The sequence below is a fragment of the Lampetra planeri genome, chromosome 25 (assembly GCF_965212315.1).
Source record: "Lampetra planeri chromosome 25, kcLamPlan1.2.h2, whole genome shotgun sequence".
In the NCBI taxonomy this organism is placed as follows: domain Eukaryota; kingdom Metazoa; phylum Chordata; class Hyperoartia; order Petromyzontiformes; family Petromyzontidae; genus Lampetra; species Lampetra planeri.
This window is the reverse complement of record NC_136131.1, coordinates 1,127,422-1,145,346: the sequence shown is the minus strand read 5'-3', so window position 1 is coordinate 1,145,346 and position 17,925 is coordinate 1,127,422. Positions and strand designations below refer to the sequence as shown.

The window sequence follows — 17,925 nt, the reverse complement described above, 5'->3', positions numbered from 1 at the left end:
GAATGACAGCTGGCCGCGACCCCGCGTTCAAAACCATTACAAACGGATCCCTGTCAGCCCGCACCAAAGTGTGAGCCACGGATAAATCAAGACCCCCGACAGCCTTGTTAGAAGGACCCAAAAGCACACATTGTTCCGAAGCCTCCCTCACCCATGGTTTCCGCAACCGGAGGGGAATTAACATCTGTGAACCCGGGGGCACATGCACGGTCTGTGTCGCCACCGCTTGTATCGTAGCGCACGCCGTCCGAATGTCAGTAGGGCTCGTCAAAAATGCAATCCGGCGACCCGATGGCAGTTCAATGCATCGTTGATCGATAAGAATTTTGATGGGCATTTTAGCCAAAAAATCAGTGCCCAAAAGACAAGGAACCGCCAAAGAAGACGAAACGAAAACGGGTCCCGACAATTTGATATCTCCAATGCAAATGGACGCCCTAATCTGACCGATAATGCCCAACGATCCCCCATTAGCGGCGTAAAATGGCACATCCACCGGGAGCAGCGGACGACATTGGACTGGAAGAATATTATAAATGAGGTCCGATATAATAGTTGCCGACGCCCCCGTGTCCACTAACACCCTAATCTCGACCCCATCAATAGATCCCGTAACAACGGACGAACCCGCCGAAGCAGCCACAATTCTATGCCCCAATTCCGCCCATTCAATATCTCCCTGGTCCCGGCCGAACCCCTCTCGCCGAACCGAATCCCCGAACCTTAACCGGCTCTCCTCCGCCGCGACGCGGCGTCCCATGTGTGTCGAGTATACAGGCCGAGCGTGTGAGGTGCCGCGACTTGCCGGGGATTGTAGAGATGACTTGGGCTCTCGGTCGTCGTCCAGCCGAGCCCCCATGGCGCGCTGACGCGGAGCGCGGCACCCGGACGCCACGTGGCCCCGGAGGCCGCAGTTATAGCACGTGACGAGGGTCGGAGTAGATCTCGGTTGCTCCGACTTTCGGCCCGATCGCAGAGGCGACCGAGCCCCCGGCCTCCAGTCCCCTGGTCGTCCCGCGGCGAACGCTTCCTCTCGTGGGCTGACGACTTGGGGTTCGGTGACCACCGAACCCGGAGCTGCGACGACGGCAGCGTTGCAACCAACTCCTTGTTTCCGTTGTAGGGCCTCGTGCGCTTGAATACTCGTGGCGACTCTCAAAGAAGAAATATCAATCTCGTCAGCTGTGTTGATAGGGACCCCCAGGTCCTGCGCCAACTTAAGCAGCTGCTCCAAAACCATCGCGTCTTGGCCCTCCTCGTCCATCCGAGGGAACGCAGCATCGGCAAGAGCCAGCAAGGCCGTGCGATAGGCCAGCGCGGTCTCCGTGGCCGCTTTTCGTCTTGCGTAGAAATGATGGCGGCACGCCGAGGGAGGTCCGTAGACCCTGGCCAACAGACCCAGCGCATCCTTCAGCGTGGAGCGGTCCGACTTCCGTGCGGACCTGAAGGCCGCGAGCGCGTTGTCGTCCAGCATGGCAGGCAACGCCCGCAGCGCCGTAGCATCGCACCACGCGGACATCTCTTGATGCGCCAAAAACCTTCGCTGAAATTGGCCCCAGTCTCCGCCTTCCGCCTTGAAGGCTGACAACGTGGGCAGACGCTGCTGAAAAATGAAGTCATCCGCCTCGTGGTTCCTCTCCGCCTCTCCGTCGTTGTGTAAGATGGCGGCTTCAGCGGCAGACGTAAAATGGCGGAGCCCATCACGCGCTGATGACGTCGATGCGCGCGCTTGGGACCCCACCACCACGTGGCGCTCGCCGTTCCCGCCAAAAGTAGGCCCAGGCGCAATGGCGCCCGATCACTCCCTCTCAGCGCGTCACCGGCACACAGCCAATCAGCAGCACTACCCCCACCCGCGCTGACGCCTGCTCCTCCCCGTCAGCGCGCGTCACCGCACACACACCCGTACATACGCGCTGGCACACGACGTATACCCCCAGCGCGTATCACCACTACACATGTAGACAGCAGAGGGAGAATGGCGTGAACAGATCGAGCTGTTTTTGTATTCAAATATTATTTTAATAAATGTAATCTATTGGAAGTTATCAGTGTCTCGAGAATTAGTTTAAAATTATTTAGAAGTGATACAACAAAATAGGGTTTAAAATTTTATTTTAACAGAATGCTCTTTATGCTGAAGGCAAACACATAACTAAAACTGATGAACTATAAACTATTTAAACAAAACAATATTTTTTCTAGTTTACCAGGTAAGGCCCACTGAGCTATATGGCTCCTTTTCAGAAGCAACCTGGCCACAACTGATAGCTCGACGAAGTGGCTTATCATAGTGTAGAAATTAATAGCAGCCGAATACTTTAAACACATGTTTCTAAATATGGAGGGAAAAACCGGAGGAACCGGAGAGAAATCCACAAGAACACAGGGAGAGAGACATGCAAACTCCAAATATACACGCGTTCAGGGTCGGGATCGAACCCTCCTGAATACCAGGCGAGCGAGATAACATCTCACCACAGTGGCGCCGCCCCTCACGTTAAGTACTCATCATGTTTAAAACCAGGTAAGGGCCTTCGGCCAACAAAAACAGAAATAACAGCTCAGTCTTTGTAGTCACAACATTAGGAGTTTGGAGGAACAAAGACAGAGACAAAGATTCCCTGTAGACCTTTTCAGATTGTTGTATCAAAAGCTGTTAAGAATCTATGAATGCCAAATTGGAACAAGAGGAGGTGGTGTGGCTGTGAACTTGGTTTGCCGCATATGTCTTCCCATTGGCGATGTTTGCACACAGCACCAGCTACTCATTAAAGGCTGAGTTGGTCCTGGATTCGCAGGACCAGTTCAGATATTCACTTCATTCTTTGGTTCTTTCGGTAAAGTCACGTATAAAGATAAAAGAATAAATTAAATAATAGCATACGACGTTTCGATTGCAACACACGCAATCATCATCAGGTATAAATTAAATATCAACAAAAAATCTAACCAGAAAACTATAGACAGACATATAAGCAGACAGATATCACCAAGATACATAGAGAGAGTAACACAGGCACAGAGAGGGAGATCGTCTCTGTGGCGTGGCCTTAAATAGACAGAGGGGGGCGGAGGCAGAGAGAGGGAGGGGTTAGAGAAAAAATTAACATGTCAATGAGTACGAAGAACGCGTAGTAAAGTACGCAGGCTTGAACATTAGGAGAGAGGGAGAAAGAACACACTAAATTAAATAACCTAGCAAAATATCGAAATGTTATGTAATACAACAAAGAGAGTCGGTCAACACACAATTAACGCATAGCCTGGTCGATTACGTATTTCAAAGATTGCTAAGTTAGCTCTCTCGAGAAACGGTGCCTTAACGCGGCGAGAGAGTTTGTGTACGTCTGAGAAGCTGATCGCTATACCGTCGAGAGCCTAGTGCTCTCAGAAGGGTCACCCAAGGCGGGAAGACTTCAGTGGAGACGTCAGACAAAACCCGTTTCGAAAGGTCCCCACATGACCTTTTCAAATAAATTGTGATCCAAGAAAGCAACGGGAAACTACTTGGATTATTCCTCCCTTGAAAACTTCAATGATGACAAGCAAAATCAACAAAGGCCCTGAGTATCGGCGTCCTTTAAATAAGACAGGGGTGCTAAGAATCTCCGAGCTTGTGTCAAAGAACCCTTTCAAAGTAGCAACTTGGAACGTTAGAAGTCTACTTCAAGCAGGAAAACTAGCCAATGTCATACAAGAAATGGATCGACTTGAAATCAACATAATCGGTCTAAGCGAAACTAAATGGCCTGGAACAAAAAAGATTATATCGAGCGAACACCACATCTTCTGCTCCGGAAGAGAAGAAAACACCAAACAAACATACGGTGTCGCCTTTATAGTACACAAGAAATTAGCGAATAAAGTCATCAACTTTAATCTTAATTTTAGAACTTTCGTGACTGCAGGAATTATTATTTGTTTCTTTCGGTTAAGTCACGTCTAAAGATAAAATAATGAATTAAATTAAATAATAGAATACGACGTTTCGATTGCAACACAATTAGCATATCAATGAGTGGTCAACAGACGTTGACCACTCATTGATATGCTAATTTTTTCTCTAACCCTCCTCCCTCTCTGCCTCCGCCCCCCCCTCTGTCTATTTAAGACCACCACACAGAGACGATCACCCCTCTCTGTTACCTGTGTTGCTCTCGCTATGTATCTTGGTGATATCTGTCTGCTAATATGTCTGTCTATAGTTTTCTGGTTAGATTTTATGTCGCTATTTCATTATACCTGATGATGATTGCTTGTGTTGCAATCGAAACGTCGTATTCTATTATTTAATTTAATTCATCAACTTTACCCCAGTATCAGAACGAATAGCACTACTACAATTAGCAGGCAACAAAGTCAACGTGAACATTCTACAGGTTTATGCCCCAACAGCAGACAAACAAGATCATGAAATCGAATCGTTCTATGAGCAACTAACTAACACGCTGAAGCCGCTGAAGAAACAAGACATCACTATAATCCTCGGCGACTTCAACGCCAAGGTTGGCCACGGTCGAATGCAGAACATTGTCGAGAACATGGACTAGGAACAAGGAATGGACGAGGCGACAGACTGGTTCAATTCTGTCAAGAAGAACGTTTCAGTATTGCTAACACGTGGTTCCAATTACCACCTCGACGACTGTACACGTGGACCTCGCCGCAAGACTCCGACAACAACATCGTCAGGAACCAAATCGATTACATCCTAATTAACATCAGGTTAAGTCTAGTGTGATTACAGCAAAAACCTACCCTGGAGCCGATATATCGTCAGATCATAACCCAGTAACAGCTACAATAAGACTCAAATTGCGATCAATACAATGTACAAAGACGAGACGAGCAGACCTGGAGAAACTGAAGAACAGCGCCGATAAAAGACAAGTACAGCAACATCTCAACGATAGCATCCGCTCAATAACAACAGAAACAGCAGATGTTCAGGAGTACTGGCGCTCGTTCAAACAATGCATCACAGAAACAACAGAAGTCATGCTGGGACACCAGTCACCGAAAAAGAAACAACGATGGATGACACAATATATTCTCGATCTAATGAGCAAACGAAGAATGTACAAAAATAACAACTTGGAGAAGTACAAACAAATGCAACAGAAGATCAGAGAAGCAATCCGACAGGCAAAAGAAAAGTGGATGGAAAAACAATGCGCCGAGATTGAAGAACTAATTAAAAAACATGACAATTTTACTCTGCACAAGAAGCTCAAAGAAGCTGGTAACATCTACAGACCAGCCCCAACAGCTACCTTGTATGCGGACAACAACCAACCAATCCTAAATAAACAAGAAAAAATGGACACCTAGACAAACTATATACACAGGCTCTTTGGCGCCGCGAGAACACCTGCAGAAAAAGACCAACAGATGTCGAAAGACGCTCTCCACATTTTAACATCAGAAGTAGAACATGCAATCAAAACAGCTAAGTCAGGCAAAGCGTGCGGGCCCGACACAATCCATGTAGAATTGCTCAATCTATTAGACAGCAACAACATACGACAACTGACTAATTGGTACAATCAATGGTAGGTTTTTACCCTTTTAACTGGTACAAAACTGACACCTTTATTCAAGGCATCATGTTTGCAATGACCACAACACAAGTAGTCAATAAAGCAAACAAAAAGAAGCAACTCTGATAAGGATAATAATATGCACTGTCCTTGAAGTTGATTGGCCCACACCCGAGACAGCTTTCTTTAGAGCCTAGTCCCCATTGGTGTAGGGCCAGATGACACCAGAAGGCATACAACTCAAAAACAGTGCAATATCAGAGTATTGAGAGTTCGGGGTAAACATTTACACTATGAGATCTCTTTTACCAGTGGCAAAATATAATGGTAGGTTTTTACCCTTTTAACTGGTACAAAACTGACACCTTTATTCAAGGCATCATGTTTGCAATGACCACAACACAAGTAGTCAATAAAGCAAACAAAAAGAAGCAACTCTGATAAGGATAATAATATGCACTGCCCTTGAAGTTGATTGGCCCACACCCGAGACGGCTTTCTTTAGAGCCTAGTCCCCATTGGTGTAGGGCCAGATGACACCAGTAGGCGTACAACTCAAAAACAGTGCAATATCAGAGTATTGAGAGTTCGGGGTAAACATTTACACTATGAGATCTCTTTTACCAGTGGCAAAATATAATGGTAGGGTTTTACCCTTTTAACTGGTACAAAACTGACACCTTTATTCAAGGCATCATGTTTGCAATGACCACAACACAAGTAGTCAATAAAGCAAACAAAAAGAAGCAACTCTGATAAGGATAATAATATGCACTGTCCTTGAAGTTGATTGGCCCACACCCGAGACGGCTTTCTTTAGAGCCTAGTCCCCATTACTCTGATATTGCACTGTTTTTGAGTTGTACGCCTTCTGGTGTCATCTGGCCCTACACCAATGGGGACTAGGCTCTAAAGAAAGCCGTCTCGGGTGTGGGCCAATCAACTTCAAGGACAGTGCATATTATTATCCTTATCAGAGTTGCTTCTTTTTGTTTGCTTTATTGACTACTTGTGTTGTGGTCATTGCAAACATGATGCCTTGAATAAAGGTGTCAGTTTTGTACCAGTTAAAATGGTAAAAACCTACCATTATATGTTGCCACTGGTAAAAGAGATCTCATAGTGTAAATGTTTACCCCGAACTCTCAATACTCTGATATTGCACTGTTTTTGAGTTGTACGCCTTCTGGTGTCATCTGGCCCTACACCAATGGGGACTAGGCTCTAAAGAAAGCCGTCTCGGGTGTGGGCCAATCAACTTCAAGGACAGTGCATATTATTATCCTTATCAGAGTTGCTTCTTTTTGTTTGCTTTATTGACTACTTGTGTTGTGGTCATTGCAAACATGATGCCTTGAATAAAGGTGTCAGTTTTGTACCAGTTAAAAGGGTAAAAACCTACCATTATATTTTGCCACTGGTAAAAGAGATCTCATAGTGTAAATGGTACAATCAAATATGCAATGGCAATAAAATTCCATCCGACTGGCTACAATCCATCTTTGTGGCCATACCAAAGAAAGCAACAAGCCGGAAATGCGAAGACTACAGACTGATAAGCTTGATGAGCCACGTGCTGAAAGTCTTCCTGAAGGTGATCCAACAGCGCATATGCTCCACATGCGAAAATGCATTGAAGAACACACAGTTTGGCTTCTGCAAAGGACTAGGCACAAGAGAAGCAATCTTCTGTCTACAGATACTACTACAGCGATGCTACGAACATCAGAAAGAAGTGTACATCTGCCTCATAGATTACGAGAAAGCCTTTGACTCAGTAGACCACGACCGACTAGCAGCTCTATTAAAACAACTGGGACTAGATAAAAACGACATCAACTTCATCATTGCTCTTTATTGGAAGCAAACAGCCCAACTCCGATATGACAACGAATTGACAGACCCAACACCAATACAAAAAGGTGTACGACAAGGCTGCCCACAGTCACCGAGTCTTTTCAACATCTACTCGGAGCAGATTTTTGATCGAACATTGCAGATAAAAACATTGGTATTAAAGTCAATGGACATTACATCAACAACATCAGGTATGCCGACGACACTGCACTCCTGGCCGATTCGGAACAAGATCTACAATAAATCTTGGACGAGGTTGCCGCACAGAGTCAAATATGGGGCTTACGAATTAACAAAAAGAAAACAAAGGTTATGAAGGTCAGCCGAACTACAAGCGAAATAACAATCAAGCTGGGCAGCGAAAAATTGGAACAAGTACACCGATTTAAATACCTTGGTGTAATCGTTGACGATCAATTGAACCATGAAGTCGAAATCAAGAGCAGAATTGAACAAGCAAGGCAAGCATTTATTAAATGGAAAACACTCCTTGCAGACCGCAACTTGAGTACATCACTGAAACTTCGCACACTGAAATGCTACATCTGGTCAATTTTGCTGTACGGAGTAGAGACGTGGACACTGACAACAACAGCAACAAAAAGGCTCGCAGCTTTCGAACTGTGGCTGTATCGAAGAATGCTGAAAATCCCATGGACAGCCAAAACCACCAATACACAAGTTCTGCAAGATATGGGCACTGACAGGCAACTGCTGAAGACCATCATTAGCAGGAAGTGTTACTACTTAGGCCACATTGCCCGAAACGACCACAAATACCAGCTATTAAAGCAAATCCTGGAAGGAAAAATCGAAGGGAAAAAACGACCAGGATGGCCAAAAACGACATGGTTCAGTAACATCAAAACATGGCTACAATTAACAACAGCACAAACTCTACACGCCGTGCTAGACCGGGACCAATATCATCGTGAAGTCGCACACGCCGTTAGGCAGCACTAAAGAAGAAGAAGCTAAGTTAGAATTTAAGTGTGAAAATTCCAAAGAAAGACAAAACATAAACACAAGAGGAACGGAGACACACAGACAGAGCAGAACATAAGAACGACGAAAAACGAGTGTGTTGACCGACTCTCTGTGTTGTATTACATAACATTTCGATATTTTGCTAGGTTATTTAATTTAGTGTGTTCTTTCTCCCTCTCTCCTAATGTTCAAGCCTGCGTACTTTACTACGCGTTCTTCGTACTCATTGACATGTTAATTTTTCTCTAACCCCTCTGGCTCCGCCCCCCTCTGTCTATTTAAGGCCACGCCACAGAGACGATCTCCCTCTCTGTGCCTGTGTTACTCTCTCTATGTATCTTGGTGATATCTGTCTGCTTATATGTCTGTCTATAGTTTTCTGGTTAGATTTTTTATTACCATTTCATTTATACCTGATGATGATTGCTTGTGTTGCAATCGAAACGTCGTATGCTATTATTTAATTTATTATTTTTTCTTTATACGTGACTTTACCGAAAGAACCAAAGAATAATTCTTGCAGTCACGAAAGCTCCAAAATTAAGACAGATATTCACTGTTATTGTCCGTGAGAGGGAATCAAACTCAAGCCGCCAAGTTTGCAATGCAGCACGGTAACCACTGCGTCATCGCTCCCACTACGTACAAATCTGGATATATTTCTCAATCAGTATAGCTCTATCAGAACCATTCCGTGTCTTGATATAAAGTTAATCACAATAACGGTACCAGATCTCAGTACAAATTAGTTTCTGCCACCCGAAACACAGCTGCCAATTCGTTGACTTATGCCAATTCTCAGTGCCATCTATCCGGGTCAATGCCGGACAGGTGGATATCCCCAGGGTGCCTATACAAGCACCATCACCGGAAATGATCAGATTATTGCCAGGATTGCGGCAGGGAGCGAGTGGGAGACACGTGGGAGACGCGTGGGAGACGCGTGGGAGATGCGTGGGAGATGCGTACCCGCTGGAGATCGCCAGATGCAGCGGAGACTCGAGCCCCAGCAGCGGGCAGCGCTGTGCGTCCGGGCTGTACCCGGCCTCAAGCAAGGAGCGCAGGCAACCTCCACTCTCTCCGTGCGTGGCCGAATACACAGGGCTCACGGCTCCCGGCTGCCACCCGCAACTGGCGTCCGTCATCGGCAGCAACAAGCTCACCAACCTGAGCAGACCAGTACATGTAGAGTCAACTCTGTAGCCAGGAGAGAGATGTGCGGCCTTATCGAGGGTTAAAATTACGCTTTGCTACTGTAGTGTTAATACTTAAGCGATCCGGGGATAGAAATACCCAAGGGACCCAGGTTATTGTTAAAGATGACGTCACGGACAAAAGGAAAGAGAAGGCGGGGCATGAGAGAGAGGGAACGCTCAGGAGGGGAGTTGTGATGTCACCGAATGAGGCAGGGAGATCGGAGCGCTTCCTGCTGGGATTTGGAGTGGAAGGGTAGCACGCAGCGTGATCTCGTGTAGAAAATAAAGAGGAGTGTGTCATCTGAACCTTCGTCTGGTGGACTCATTACACTGCGAATACATATTAATTTTGCTGACACGTCAGATAAGCAGCCCGAGTGGCACAGCAGGAGAGTGAATGGCTCACAATTGGAAGGGCATGAGTTCAATCCTGTATGTGGGGTTTGCTCAATGAAATAAGTGGAACTTTTGGGGGGGTAAACAGTGGCTTTCTATGGAGAGACTTGTTCCCACTATAGAAATACGTAATTTCCTCCACTGGCTCAGAGTTATAAAAAGATTAGTATCACCTCAATGCTCATTTATAAGCATAAAATCACTCTGACTTGACTGTTTATTACTTAATCATAGTCACTGTTTATTACTTAATCACAGTCCCTGTTTATCACCAAGTACCATCAGAACCGGAATATTTATTTATACTGGAGGAATTCGATGAGATAATAAGCTCTTTTTAACAGATGTCCAATCATCTATGCCTAACTTTATTCATCACTCCACCGTTGAGCCACCTGGTTGGCCAAAAAATTCTCGAATTCTCGAGTCGAGTCTCTATCTAGCCTCTCCAACCAATGCCCGTACACCTGCCATACGCACTGGACATGCCCGCGTTGAGCAGCGGCGTGGAGGGGCAGCTGCCAGCCGTCCTCGTTGCAGGGGAGGCCGGGCTGGGCCCCGTTGTCCAGCAGCAGCCGCAGGCACTCGGTGTGGCCCTCCTGCGACGCAATGAAAAGTGGAGTCGCCCAGTCCTTGGATTTTGCATTCACATCAGGGCCTGCGTGCACAAACGATGCAGGATGGCGTACATCACGACTTCAGTAGTGAGCGCCGGATATCTCACCACACGAGTCAGTCGATCCCAACCGATGGTCTGCAAGACTGTACTACTGTTCCATGACAAGCCAGCAGATGCCGACATCGAAGCCCATGGGCAGGAAGGGAGTTTCACGAGTGTGTGCGTGCGATCCACCAAACCTTGCCTCCACAGTGCTACATTACAGGATACATTTAGCAGAGCTATCGTTGCTGTTAAGAGAGTCGCTACCTATCCAGGTTAGACAAGGAAAGGCCGGGAATTGGCATCTGTGTTTGGGTGGCAGGAACTCATTTGTACCGAGATCTTGTACCGGCATTGCCTTGAACTTTATCACAATAAATTTCAGTTTTGATAGTTTTAATAAGCCTACACCGCTTGATAAATATATCCAGGTTTACTCTATGGGAAGGTGGAAGCCAAATTCTGTGAGACAGAGCAACATAAACAAAAATGTGGCTACGTTTTGTGTTTGTGCAAAGTGTTTGACGTGCTGTTGTCATAGTCCGAGATGAGCCTACCGTGCTGCAAGAGAATCCTGAGACAGGGAGCCTGTCCATATTGGGCTGCCAGGAAGAGGGGTGTGATGCCATAGTCGTCCCGAGCCTCGACACGTGCCCCACGTTCCAGCAGCAACTGCAACAGCTCCACATGGCCCTGCGGATAACACAGGATGAAACAGATGATGAGCGATCCAGCCGAGGAGAAATCTGTGAATGAATTTAGTTCCAATACGTTGCACACTAAAAAACCCAAACAAAGTAGTTGGTTCAACCTTGATTTGAAGCTTTCATGACTGCAGGAATCTATACTCTTTTTTTTGTTCCTGTTGCCCGGTTCTCTGACATTGACAAGCTAATCTTCTCATTGGCACACCTCTGGTGGCTGGGCTGTCTCACATTGACATGCTAATCTCTCACATTTACATTTACGTACAAATTCCTTCTCTAGCTCCGCCCACTTACCCTTGGGTTGGGCCCACCAAAAATCCTATATAAACTCTTGTTGCAGCAGCTCTTTCTCCTACGTCAGCAGTCCTTCTGCTGTGTTTGTTTCACACATGATGATGGTTGCTTGTGTTGTGATCGAAATGTCGTGATATATATTTTTTCTACCTATGTGACTTTACCGAAAGAACCAAAGAGTAAAGTAATTGGTATTGGCCCAACATCCCAAATGCTGAAACATTTCCTGGAAATTACTCAATTAGCATAACACACACATTAATGCTTCCCACTACTAAAAAAAACTCGACAGGACCATCCTGAAAGATTATCTTGAGATTCAATGAAGCTTTCATGTATGCATGTTTGTTTGTCCAGCTAACTCGACAATTTGACTCTTTTACCAATTTCAACGAATAACAAACATAATAGGCAGACTAGAGGCCTCCTTCCCATATCTGTCCCTCTACATGAAAATAATTGTTTTTAACATACATCCCATTAGCCACAAGACCTTCTTGAAATGCAATATGTGAATGCATTAGTTCAACATAAGCACACTCGGGGACATTTTGGCATTCCGTGTCTCATCAGCAGTCAGACTGCAAGTTAGATGTAGTTTCTTAGTAATACTAATGAAGAAAGGACCAAAATACATGTTAAACTGAGAGTCGATCAAAGTGACGTGCTTTTGCCAAAGTTATTTACATGGCATGAGAAGATAATTTGGAAAAACAAAGCTATAAATCTTGATTTGAAGCTTTCATGACTGCAGGAATTCATACTCTTTGGTTCTTTCGGTAAAGTCACGTAGGTAAGAAAATAAATCATAGATCACGACGTTTCGATCGCAACAACAAGCAATCGTCTTCAGGTGAGAGAAAGAAGCATGCCGTTGTGACGAGGCATTATATAGATCCGAGACGGGGGAGGGGAGGCCGTAATGGGCGAGAGGGTTGGGGTGAAATTCGGATCTCTCTCTCACCTAAGCCCTCTTTGAATTTCACCCCCACCCTCTCGCCCGTTATGGCCTCCCCTCCCTGCCCCCTCTCGGATCTATGTAATGCCTCGTTACAATGGCATGCTTCTCTCTCACACCTGAAGACGATTGCTTGTTGTTGCAATCGAAACATCGTGATCTATTATTTATTTTCTTATCTATGTGACTTTACCGAAAGAACCAAAGAGTAGGAATTCCTGCAGTCACGAAAGCTTCAAATCAAGATTGAACCGCCTCTACGGGGAGGATTTCCACACAACTCAGACATAACTTCAACCGAGAGGATGGATGCAAAATTTAGCAATCTTTGGTAGGACGTGATCAACCAGGTAAAGTGTTAACTGTTGTGTTAGCCTACTCTCTGAGTTGCATTACATTTCTAAATTTTGTTAAATTTGATGTCTAAGCTTCCTTTTCCTTTTGTCGCTCTCTCACCTAAGCCCTCTTTGAATTTCACCCCGACCCTCTCACCCATTACAGCCTCCCCTCCCTCCCCCCTCTCGGATCTATATACAGTGATACCTCGGTTCACGAACGCTTCGGTTCACGAACAACTCGGTTCACGAACAGAAAATTTCATAAAAATATGCTCCGGTTCACGAACTCCGCTTCGGTTCACGAACAGGAGCCGCGGCCATTTTTATGCTAATTCCAGGCTGTCACATGGTCGTGACTTCCTGTAGGAAGATCGTGGAGAGAAGCAGACACAGAAAGAAGTACTGTGAGTACTGTGAAGACACTTTCAGTGACTTTTTGATTTTTGGTGTGCTTTTTAGCACATACAGTACTGTACTACTGTACTGTACAATACTGTACTTACTGTATTGTACAGTTCACCCGTTTGAGTGCTTACTGTCTCCCAACTGCCTCCCACCTGCCTTCCTCCATGCCAGAAGTCATCTCAAGCAAGGTTAGTGTTCTCTCTTTATACATTACTATACTGTACAGTACTACAGTAATGTGTATTGTCATTTGTTTCATATTTTTGTGCTTCAAAAACCAAAAAAAAAGGTCAGAACGGATTAACCGGATTTACATTGAACCCTATGGGAAAATGTGCTTCGGTTCACGACCAATTCGGTTCACGACCAGAGTCAGTTCACGAATTAAGTTCGTGAACCGAGGTATCACTGTAATGCCTAGTCACAACGGCATGCTTCTCTCTCTCACCTGAAGACGATTGCTTGTTGTTGCGATCGAAACGTCATGATCTATTATTTATTGTCCTACGTGACTTTACCGAAAGAACCAAAGAGTATGAAAGCTATATATATCAAGGAAAAAAAACATTCACCATCTCTGATTTACAGACGACACAGTCATTGTAACGTCCATTGTGATTTAGCTCCAGAAGAAATCAATGGAGAAGGCTACAGAGTTGCATTCAGGATAAACAAGAGCAAAACAAAGGCCATGTACAAAGGGGTTAGAAAAAGAAGTCGAGACGTCTGTTGCAGAGACAAAATTAGAAAGGATTAGATAAGGCCACGTGGAGGTGCGAGTGGATTGTTACATCGCAGGATCATCAGAGGTGGCGGCAATGCGAAGCCTTCATCCAACAGTGGATGATGACATGTTATTTTATCAGTTTCTGAATACAGGCCCAAAATGCCAAGTGGCCAGCAAATAATAGCACTTCACAATTGCAATAGAAACAAGTTAACACGAGTCTTGAGTTGAGCAAGGTTATTACAACAGCCACGGTGGAAAGATGTTTACTCCCTCGCCTGGTATGCCAGAGGTCGTGGGCTTGATCCCAACCCTGACGCCTGTATATTTGGAGTTTTCATGTTCTCCCCGTGGTTGTGTGGATTGTTCTCCGGGTCCTCTGATTTTTTCCCTCCACATTTAGAAAGATGCGTTCAAGAGTATTTAACTGCTATCATTTCCCACATGATAACCAACTTTATTGAGCTATCATTTGTGGCCAGGTTGATTCCGAAAAAAAGAGCTAAACAGCTCAGTGGGCCGTACCCGGTAAAATAAAAATAGTTTAGTTTTAGGTTGGGAAAAGAGATAATGGGAGGAAATTTCCCAGTGGATTATTGTGGTCTAGAAATTGCCTCGTGAGTGCTATTACTCTTAACAAGTGGCAACTCTGCCCGACATAATGGTGACTCATCAGTGTTAAGCGGTATTTTGGTAAATGTTTGGATTTTAACAATTGGAAGAGCGAAAACTATGAATGTCACGCTTAAAACAGTCCTCACACCTTCCACGTGGCCTGGTGGAGAGATGTCCACCCTGTCCAGTACTGAGGCCCATTCACCTTGGCCCCATTCCTCAGCAGAGCCTTCACCACAGCAACGTGGCCTCCACCAATGGCTGCGCAGCAAATTAAAATTCAATGCTGTATTACAATGTTATTGCATTGTGCCCTGTACGACAATATAACGTGCATCATTTACTTTAATATGCATGCACAGCACTACCACAGTTTCGTCTCATCTACTGCAAATCAACCACCACGACAGGTACTCAGTATATGCCCACTTTCATTTTCTCTCTACATGTCAACATGTGTGGCCTCTCCATCGCTCATATAGTCAAACAGTTGCTATTGCTTTAATGTTTACTTACATTCTAATACTGAGAATGTGAGGTCCAATCAGTCCCATATATGCCATGCTTAAGCAAGTGTATTGACTGCTTTACCTGCTAAATTGTCACAGAATCTCCTTAATACCTCATCTCCTTTAGTGTTCAACCACCACATCACAACAAATCACTTAACCACTCACCACTCACTCACTGCAGGTCACAACAACTGACTCACCCACTCACTCACCACACTGCAGGTCACAACAACTCACTCACCCACTCACTCACCACACTGCAGGTCACAACACTTCTTTTCTGCTTCTTCCCTCGCATTGGTCCACTTTGGAATTCTCTCCCAACATCTCCTTTCCTCACACTCTTGTCACCTCGCTAATCTATTAAAACTTGGACAGTGCTGTTTGTTCCTGGTTGCATAACATTTCAAGCATTTGGGCCTGTGCTCAGCAACTGTGTAAAAAAAAAAATATGCAGCAAGTCCCCGTTTAAGGTGGGGGTTGCGTTTCTGAAAATTGCCGCATAAAGCGAATTTGCATTGCCTTTGTGCCGTTTGTCTTTTGGTATTCTCTGGTCTAACACTGGTAAGACAAGGCCATAAAGGAGGCTGGTCTCTGGTGTAGGCCGGATACTTGTGTTGCGCCCGCAACGTCGTGATTTATTTTATTTTATACCTACGTGACTTTACCGAAAGAACCAAAGAGTATGGATTCCTGCAGTCACGAAAGCTTAAAATCAAGAATGTATACATTATCAACGCATGTTTGGTTGCATGTTTTACCACAATGCAGACTTGATGCCTTGTGATAGGTATCTATTTGGTGTTTAAACATCTTAAACCCAGTAATTCGTGCCAAAATAGGATAAAGCCTATTTTTTTATCGTCTTGATACTGGCAAAAAGGGTCCCGAAAATGTGTGTTTTGTGTGTGTGTGTGTATATCTGTTGTGTGCTCTTCGGGCCTGATTAAGTGCTCGTAAACAGTCTGTGAAAAGGCTATATGGGAGATGTTTGTCTATTTGCGACAGACAGTGCGTGTCTATGAGGGGGGGGGGAGTATTTGTATGTAATTATGTACGTGTCTTTGTGTTTTAAGTGTTTGTGAGTGTGTGTTGGTGGGTATTTGTGATTATGTGCATCTGCACGTGGATGTGTATCTGTGCGTGCTTGTATTTGTAGAAGCGCACGTGTGGACGTAAGTGGACTTACGGCTGGCCCTGACGAAGCAGATGATTTTATGGAAATGTACGCATTACCCTTCCGTAAATCCCTTAGGGATTCAGGAATGGCACAAATCCTGGTCGTCAGACCCTGGACCTCGACAACCAACATTTATAATTAAAATATTATATGTTAGAAAAGATGTGGGCAAATTATATTGGCAACTACAGTACTATTTGCGTCAAGTCCAAGGGAAACTTCAATTCTAGTCAATTGATTCTTAAAAGAAAAAAGTTATTTAATAGACAAGATTTGTATCGAACAAACCATGCCCATTGGTGCTTCTTATGGGCCAGGGTTTTATAATCCTCTTATGGAGAATAACTCTATCTTTAAGAATTGTAAGATTATCCATTCCAGATAATGGTGCAGGATAATATAACAGGAAGCCAAATCGTATTGAGTGTGTGATGTAAGGAGAAAGCGTAATGGGTGGGAGCTGGGACCCATGAATCAGAATTTACAAACTTTTGAGCCTGAATGTCAGATCCATAACATTCTCTTAGCACTTGACTTAAAGCTTTCGTGACTGCAGGAATTCATATTCTTTGGGTCTTTCGGTAATGTCACGTAGATAGAACAATAAAATAATAAAAATGAAAAAAAAGTGAAGAAAAAAATATCACGACGTTTCGATAGAAACACAAGCAATAGACGCAACACAAGCAATCGATCTGCTGACGATTGCTTGTGTTGCGATCGCAAACGTCGTGATATTTGTATTCTTTTTTATTCACTTTATTTTTATTATTTAATCTATGTGACTTACATGCATGTTACTACGGGATCCATAGCATCAGCTTAACATATTTTTATGACTGGTTTATCATTAAATTACTGTGATCTATCTCTCTGATCACCTGCAAACACGGGCGTCTCCTCTTCGCTGGAGGCACGGCTGGGCTCCGCTCCGGCTCGTAGCAGCAGATCGACGCTACCCAGATGACCGGCAGCTGCCGCCAGGAACAACGGCGTCTTCCCTTCGAACGTGGCCGCGTTCACATCATCCGCTTCAGGAGCTGGTGGACATTCCGCAGTTCTATGGCGAGTCTATCTATAGTACAGGCACTGTTGATCTCACAAATTGGTGCTCGTTTAGTCAACAACCCCTCAGAGGAGGGATGATGGGCTACGCCAACTCCCAACCAGAATAAATCATAACGAATTGACTTCAGAAGCTCACATTGTTTTTACGGAGTGATGGAGTCACTTGACCAGTCAATCAATATTTAACTTATACAGGAAATAGTAATTGTACTAAAGTGAAACTTCCTTGATAGGATGATGTCCTGTAAATATGAACAATGGGGTGGAAGCCAAAGGTTTAAACACATGCAGAGAACATTCAGAATACAGATGTAGCGCTGACTTGCAATGTTGGACAGCAAGGCGATATATTTATCATGCTACGTGTTCACGTGATAAATGCTGATGTCTGTCACAACAGACATTTGTTATTACGTTTGAAGATTGCTTACAATTATTTGCTACATTCAATAAAGTTTAGGGGACTGAAAGGAGAAAGTGT

General features: G+C 44.6%; 1 protein-coding gene across 1 annotated transcript in view; it reads right to left on the bottom strand.

The window, feature by feature from the left end:
* Positions 1-17,925, bottom strand: part of ASB3 (ankyrin repeat and SOCS box containing 3) — a 44,152-nt gene that overhangs the window by 13,787 nt on the left and 12,440 nt on the right. Inside the window, exons 2-6 of the mRNA XM_078605887.1 lie at positions 17,258-17,416; positions 14,833-14,945; positions 11,198-11,333; positions 10,460-10,637; positions 9,357-9,554 (exon numbers count right to left, since the gene is read on the bottom strand). Coding sequence (XP_078462013.1) covers positions 9,357-9,554; positions 10,460-10,637; positions 11,198-11,333; positions 14,833-14,945; positions 17,258-17,416 — 784 coding nt within the window. The remainder of the gene's footprint in view (positions 1-9,356; positions 9,555-10,459; positions 10,638-11,197; positions 11,334-14,832; positions 14,946-17,257; positions 17,417-17,925) is intronic.